This window comes from Podarcis erhardii (genome assembly GCF_964252035.2).
Source record: "Podarcis erhardii genome assembly, chromosome: 2".
Classification (NCBI taxonomy): domain Eukaryota; kingdom Metazoa; phylum Chordata; class Lepidosauria; order Squamata; family Lacertidae; genus Podarcis; species Podarcis erhardii.
In genome coordinates this window covers 39,937,822-39,945,809 of record NC_138498.1, presented here as the reverse complement: position 1 = coordinate 39,945,809, position 7,988 = coordinate 39,937,822, and the positions used below count along the sequence as shown (strand labels likewise).

Genomic DNA, 7,988 nt, shown 5'->3' with positions numbered 1-7,988 from the left:
CTCCTAATCAGAGAGCTAATAAACTGAGGAGGCTCTTCCTCTGAAGTTGGATTATGACAGAACAGACGCCATATTGAATTTATTGTTCCTGGCAAATGGAACTCTCCTTTGATGCTATGCTTCCCAGCGAAGATGTCACCTTTGCCTTTGGGGGATAGTACGCTTGTTTATGAACGATGTTGGAAATGTGTTCATCCTACAATCCCTTTGTATCGCAAATGGGGATCCCTTGGGGCAACTTTCCTCAGGCACATTCCCCTTCGGATAGGTAGGCCCAGCTCTTTCTCAGTTGTGTACAAGTTCACAACCCCCACCCCCTCACAATGATGCATTGGTGGGAGCCAAGCTCCACATATATAGGCAGGAGTAAAGTTGTTTTAAACTGTTTTTAATATCATGTTTTAATTGCTGTACCCCACCCTGGAACCTTAAGGGGAAGGGCTTGTAATTATTAATAAATAAAAGTAAAATAATAGTTTTAATAATAATACACATATACTAGACCTGGTTCACATGATGAGTCAAACTATGGCTTTGTGCAAACATGTAGCCTCCTTGAGAAGGGCTTGAGGCTTTGCTCCACACCTCCCCAGTCCTTTTTCCTGTCGCTTCACTTTGAGCTAAGCCAAAGTTTGGCCTCATACACAGAGGCTCATGGTTAAGCCCTCTCCTCACTAACCACAAGCTGTAGCCAAGGTTTATGTTCAAGGTTTTTTTATTGGCTACAGCTTATGGTTAGTGAAAGGGGAGGTGTTGTTTGTTTTGATATACCGCCCTTCATCCGAATATCTCAGGGCAGTTCACAAAAATAACTACAAGCCCTGGTTTAGACAGCATGCAAAACTAAACCTTGGCTTGACGCAATGTGGTGCATCTAGGGCCACAGAGGAGGAAACAGCTGGAGGTTCCTCTCTGGAAGCCTGCCCATTTGCACCATGTCGTCAATGAATCATAGCTTGGCTTACCACATTGTGCAAATCTGGTCACAGACAGCCATTTCCCTAATTCTAGCAGCATCACTGCCCCAGCCATTTCTCATTATGAATGCCCCCAGATTCTGAGTTGGAGAAAAGTGCTGCCTATTAATGCTATTGGGACGCGGGTGGCGCTGTGGGTAAAACCTCAGTGCCTAGGACTTGCCGATCGTATGGTCGGCGGTTCGAATCCCCGCGGCGGGGTGAGCTCCCATCTTTCGGTCCCAGCTCCTGTCCACCTAGCAGTTCGAAAGCACCCTTAAGTGCAAGTAGATAAATAGGTACCGCTTTATAGCGGGAAGGTAAACGCTGTTTCCATGTGCTTCGCTGGTGCTGGCTCGCCAGAGCAGCTTCGTCATGCAGGCCACATGACCCGGAAGTGTCTTCGGACAGCGCTGGCTCCCGGCCTCTTAAGTGAGATGAGCGCACAACCCTAGAGTCGGACACGACTGGCCCGTACGGGCAGGGGTACCTTTACCTTTACCTTTATTAATGCTATTGCATCAAACCCATTAACGACCATTTTAACCTCAAATGATTTTTGGGCGTGTATTTTAAACAAAATCCATCAAAGTGTTGAAAGAAAAAGATGCCGTTTGAAAAATTAAGAAAACTCAGGCTCTAAAGCAGTGCTTCCCAAACTTGGGTCTCCAGCTGTTTTTGGACTACAATTCCCATCATCCTTGACAACTGTTCCTGCTAGCTAGAGATGATGGGAGTTGTAGTCCAAAAACAGCTGGAGACCCAAGTTTGGGAAACCCCGTTCTAAAGTATTACCCTATTTTAAATGTGAGTAAGACTCTAATTCAGCTGTAGTTGTAAGGAAAAGGTGTATTCACAAGTGGCCTTTATTTCACCACGTCCAAAGTTTAGCACTCCCAAATAGGGACTATGATCTCCAACCCATCGTCATTGTATTTTTAATCTTTACAAAGAGTTAGACCATTGGTCCATCTAACTCACCATTTTCAACACTGGCTGGCAGTGGCTTCTCCAGTGTTTCAAACAGAGGACACTCCCGGTCCTACCTGGAGATGCTGGGATTTGAACCTGAGACCTTCTGCATGCAATGCAGATGCTCTACCACTGTGCTACAGCACCCAGTATTTCCAGGCCATCTTTCATCTAAGTACAAACTGGGCCCAGCCCTGCTGAGTTTCCAAGATCAGACAAGACTGGGCGTGTTGGCTATGGCCAACGGCTATGTATGCAGGTAGGAGATATTGCAAATTAGACATCGTTCTGCGAAGGACAGGGTGTAACCTTACTGGCCATCCAGGGTGGCTCATGATCAAGACCATGACAATCCCTCTTTACAAAAATATAATCAGAAAGACAGACGGGCTGTGTATTAAATTACAGTTCAGCCAGTGCCTTCCTTGCACACTCTGTAATTTTAATGTGTGCACCTGCCAGTATTGTGATAATAGGCATGTAGCAATGCATGTCAGCAATTTTTTTTTTAAACTTCCCACACAAAAGAGAACTTGCCGTGTGGCAAAGCACAAGATGTAAGGGAGGATAAAGACCTCGGGGGACATTGCTGGCAGCAGATACACAGCAGGCCGTGGGGTGTGCAGCGTGGCTGGAGGCAGCAGGCAGGAAGCCAGGCTCCAAACAGGGTTTGCAGGATAAAGGAGGGGGCCAGAATCACTCAGATCACAGAAATGTACTCTATGGATGGGCTGGTCATCTTTGGGAAATGGGTACATAACTGGGAGAGGAGTCCCCTTGTTAAGAGATGCAAGGGAAGGGATTGGGACGAGATGGAGGAAAAATTCCTCAAATGGAATACTTAGTTGTGGTTTTAAACGCAGTGTAAGGTAGTGAGAATACTGTATTCAATTATGGGGTATCAGAGTTTTTAGGAGCTAACCAGACTGGGATAGTTGGGACAGCAAGCTTGTTGGTTTTTGAATGTCTGATGTAGATTTTTCAATTTCGTTGTTCTGTATGGGACAATGACAATAAAGATTATCATATTGTATCGTAGTAAGCATGAGAGGAGGTTCAAACAACAGCCTAAGTGAGTAAAGGATTCCTCCTCCTGTTATTGTATAGGGGCCAATTAATAACTCCCTTTTATTTTGCATATCCTTTGGCAGCAGAAGGTTGTTATTAAGTCTCTGTTTTGCTGAATGTTTATTGACTGTTGATTTGCTTCCAGTGTGCGTGTGTGCCACCTTCAGAGACCAGGCGAGTGGGGAGATCTGAAAGGTTCTTGGGAATTAGCTCAGATGAGCTGCAGCAAGCTGCTGCTTCTACTTTTGCAGACTTTGAAGTGGCCACAGAAAACTAGCTGAAACATCTTATTATGTCCCCTAGTTGCAAAGCAGCATCTGGTGAAAAGTGGCCAAACATCCATCCAAGCTGTTCTTCTCTAGCAATACTCATTCAAATGTCCTAATACCGCATTTCACATATAAATGGAACTAAGAATTCAAAGTCATTCCTGGTGATCAGCATCCTGGATTTAATTTAGGAGTGTAACTTTTCAGCCTATAGGATAAGCAGAAGAGAAACGGAGGAATCACGTACCTGCTGAAAGTTATAAAACTGGGAAAGAGCAGAGGTAACAGCTTTACCTGAACAAGTGGTTGTGATAATTCGGACTTTAATATATTTATGTTTCCAATGTTCAAGCAAACTTACACCCCCAGGTAGAATTATTAAAAATGTCATTGGATACATATAGCAAGTTACGCTGCTCTCTACAACAATGAACCCTATCTATAAGCTGTCCCCTCCAATGCTTTTGAAATACACGCAGAGTTTTCCAACAAAATGCAAGTTCTGTTTAGGGTGGGACACTTACCAAATCTCTTCTATAGGTCTTTGAGTATTAGAATCTCTGCAGGGCTGGCATAATTAAGGTGGCATTCTTGGCAAATCTTGGGAATGTTATATGGAAGGTAAGGAAAAAGTGGTACAGGGTCCTAGATTTCAAGACTGACACCGTAACTTGTACCCAGACAGAAGTCAGTGCAGACACCTGGCACATGTGTGAACATGAAACAAGGGAAGCATGAGGGTTAAGTAGTATTTTGTCACCTCTCTGATACAGAACAGCACCTTTGCATCCTGAACCATGAAAAATTTAAAGCAGGGAAGGGAAGAATGTATGGAAGTCACAATAACACTGGCTCAAATCCAGGAACTTTTTATTTCTCTGGAAACAACTCACCAGCCTGAGCAAAAATTGCAGGTGGCAATTGTACATTCTTTTAATTTTATTTTTTTAAAAAAGGAAAGAAAGTGTTTGGTTTCATAAATTTCTGTCATAAGAAACAATTTCAATTATTGTACACCAAGCTTTTTACAAAGCATCCACGTTAAGATGGTTTCACCGGCTTCTACCATGCTGTCATCCTCTTATGTCATGCAACAATGCTACATCTGCTTAGCACATTTTTAAAACATTAGTATTACAAAGATACAAAGGGTCATCAGTCGACTGGTGTTTTTAAGACATGGAGATTGTGACACATTTCCTCTTCCGTCATTTTCCTAAGGAAGTTACAAAAAAATAATAATTTAGTTCACGTGGACAAGATGTGGGATTGCAGTCCAACCTTGGATCGTTTGGTTCGTACCTCCATTCGTGTAACAGTGCCATTGGCCTCAAGGATTGGCTTCTGTGGTTCTTGTATTTCGTAAGATCATAACAGTTATATGGTACCTCAAGGGTCATGGACTCCAGCCTCCTGCTTCAGCAGGAGTCACTAGACTTAGACCCTCCCTGATAGATGCTCCTCCAATCACCTCTTAAGGACCTCCAAAAAGGAGAACAATGTCACTCCTGACATCAGATTGTTCCACTCCAAGTTATTAGTTCCATTTAGATCAGCGCATCTGCAGCAACTAAGAATTAGTTTTGGCTGAGCCCCAAGGGTTCAGGAATGCCATTTTCAGTCTGGGCCAATTTCACATGGATTCAGCCCTTTGTCCTTGGCCTCTTTGTACATCCTTTGGAAGTCTTTGATGCGAGGGGCACAGCCTAACCTGGCCTCCCCAAAGTGCATGTGGCCCATGAAGAGGAAGTCTCCTTCTCCTGGTTTCACCCCACATTGCAGCAGGGTCTTGATCTGTCCTCGCCACCTCCCACTCTCCTCTGCCGGCTTGAAGATCTTGGTCTTCTGCCTGTAGATTCTGTTCACACTCACGTCAATGATGGAATCTTGCTGTTCCTCCTCATTGATTACATTTTGGATGGTACCTCTGACAACTGGGGAGAAAGATTTGGACACATAATTAGGTTGAGGGTTTATGCATGCAAATATATTCACTTAACATTCCGCTTAATATCAGTTGGGTCATGCATAAGGATTATAATTGGGGCAACTGATTCAGCAGCACCTTGAAGACAATGGATGGTGGCACCACCAGAAAGAGAGGTACAATTCAAGCGATGTTGCCCTCAAAACACATTTCCTTTAGAGCAGAGTTCCCCAAACTTGGGTCTCCATCTGTTTTTGGACTACAGTCCCCATTATCCCTGACCACTGGTCCGGCTAGCTAGGGATTATGGGAGTTGTAGTCCCAAAACAGCTGGAGACCCAAGTATGGGCAACCCTGCTTTAGAGTATTTCTTAGCCTCATTGTATATTCCTGCACTGAAGTCATAACACCTGCATGACTAGCTTTTTAAATGTTAAATTTACAACAGGCATCCAGATTTGTCTTCTTTTGAAGACGTTATTCACAACAAAGTGTTATATCATACTTAAAATTCCTCCTACAGAAAGCACCACCGAATAGGGTTTGCATGGTTAAGGTTATTAAATACACACAGAGAGAAAAGGACATTTCAGTTGCATTCTATTAATGGCCCAGGAACATTTACATTGAATTCTCTGGCACACTGCCACGGAGAAACACTTGCAGCAAGATGCCACCTGTCTGGGCAGCATTTTCCACCATGGCTAACCTAGATCAATCCCACTGCAATTCCTGGGTGCTGCACCCTCACGCCCCCAGTCAGAATATTGCCCATTCTGTTCACTGTATTTATATCTGCAGCACATGTCCAAGACCCAACATGCCCAGCTGTTTCATTACAACATTTCCTTAACATTCCAAGCGTGGGAAAATTGCTTTAATGCTCTCTAACGATCACTAGGAGGAAAACAGCTACCTCACAAGTCACGTTGGGCAAAGCCACTTGTCTTTCTCAGTGGCGGCATCAGGGTAGGGCAGAAGTCTAGGGTCCCATTCAGCAGGATGAAGAAAAGCCCCCTCCCCAACACGAGAGACATACCACCATTTGAAATAAGCAAGGTAAAACACATGGTGGCAGGTGGTGCTGTGGTCTAAACCACAGAGCCTAGGACTTGCCGATCAGAAGGTCGGCGCTTTGAATCCCCGCAACGGGGTGAGCTCCCATTGCTCGGTCCCTGCTCCTGCCAACCTAGCAGTTCGAAAGCACGTCAAAGTGCAAGTAGTTAAATAGGTACCGCTCCGGCGGGAAGGTAAACGGCATTTCCGTGCGCTGCTCTGGTTCGCCAGAAGCGGCTTAGTCATGCTGGCCACATGACCCAGAAAAACTGTCTGTGGACAAACGCCAGCTCCCTCAGCCTGTTAAGCAAAATGAGCACCGCAACCCCAGAGTCGTTCACGACTGGACTTAACTGTCAGGGGTCCTATACCTTTACTTTACTTTAAAACACATTAGTAGCTGAGGCATCAGACACTAAGGGGGGGCATAAGATCATTGTGTGCAGACCATTGGGGGAGGCTGAACAGAAAGAGGATACCTTGTAGTAGCTGAACTCAGGGTGTTGGAAATTTTCAAACCCCAAATAGGAACTACTGTATCAGACTCTCTCAGGCAAAATATATTTAGAGCAAAATAAAGCAATCAAGCTGACATATTCTGGCATGCTCTCTGCTTACAAAGCCGATCAGAGCCATTTACACCACAGCAATTCATATACAGTGGACGCTCGGGTTGCGAACGTGATCCGTGAAGGATGCTCGTTCGCAACCCGCAGCGGCGCGTCTGCACATGCGCGGGTTGCGATTTGGCACTTCTGCGCATGCGCGACCCCCAAAACCCGCAAGTAAACCATTCTGGTACTTCCAGGTTTCGGCACATCCGTAACCCGAAAAAACGCACTCTGAAGCGTCTGTAACCCAAGGTATGAATGTACACAAATGAGACTATATGGCACAGTTTCAGTGGATACACACATGAAAGAGATCTGTTTTCTCAGTGGTTCACAGCTCACAGACAGTTCTTTGAATTGGAACTGTTTTAACTTTCAGTTTTTCAAATCTAGTTTCACTGCCCATCATGGACTTCCAGCTTACTGAAAGGTGAGCCCAGTCATATGGGCCAAATTAAACTGCAATAGTGACATGGCTAGGCGCAACGCTCCCTGACCACCATAGCATTATCCTATTCCATCCTGACACAGACTGCCCCATCTCATATTCTGCTATTCTTAAAGCACATTGTGGGATGGCCTCTATGGGGACAAAAAGGCCTATGGTGTAGAAAAGGGCCCTACTCGATCCACACCATAAAGGGATAACATGTAAAACTCATCCATTCTTTTCTTTTTTTACCTCCCCCCCCCCAAAAAAAAAAAACCAACCCACATTTATATGAAAACAGGCATTTGAGTATTTGGGCTTTTGTTAAGGTTCCATTTAGGAACATCAAGAGGGCAATTCCTAATGCTTTCCCCTAAAAACCTTTGAACTTCTACCTCTGTTATTGCCGCCTGCCCCTCTTTGTCCAGCAGAGAAAAGAGCTAGCCAAATACAATGACTTTTATTGAAGCTCTTCAGAGCTAAAACCCATAAAAGCCCTTTCCTCCCTTTCCTCCTTTGTGCTTCTGGACACACTTTGTTTACTCCGAAATGGGAAGAAAAGGACTCCCTTGTTTGTTGCAATCCGGAGCTTTCAGTTTGCTCACTGTTTGCTGAGGTCTCTGCAAGCCAAATCCAGCAGGTTGTCACAATGAGGGAGTGGGGAAAGAGGGGTTTGAGAGAGTGATGGTGAAGGAAACA

General features: G+C 44.7%; 1 protein-coding gene across 1 annotated transcript in view; it reads right to left on the bottom strand.

Annotated features, from left to right (window-relative positions):
- Nucleotides 1-4,118: 4,118 nt before the first annotated feature.
- The window catches only part of METRNL (meteorin like, glial cell differentiation regulator), a 30,483-nt gene continuing 26,613 nt past the window's right edge, over nucleotides 4,119-7,988 (bottom strand). Inside the window, exon 4 of the mRNA XM_081848767.1 lies at nucleotides 4,119-5,199. Within this exon, the coding sequence (XP_081704893.1) occupies nucleotides 4,883-5,199 (317 nt within the window). The 3' untranslated portion in view covers nucleotides 4,119-4,882. The remainder of the gene's footprint in view (nucleotides 5,200-7,988) is intronic.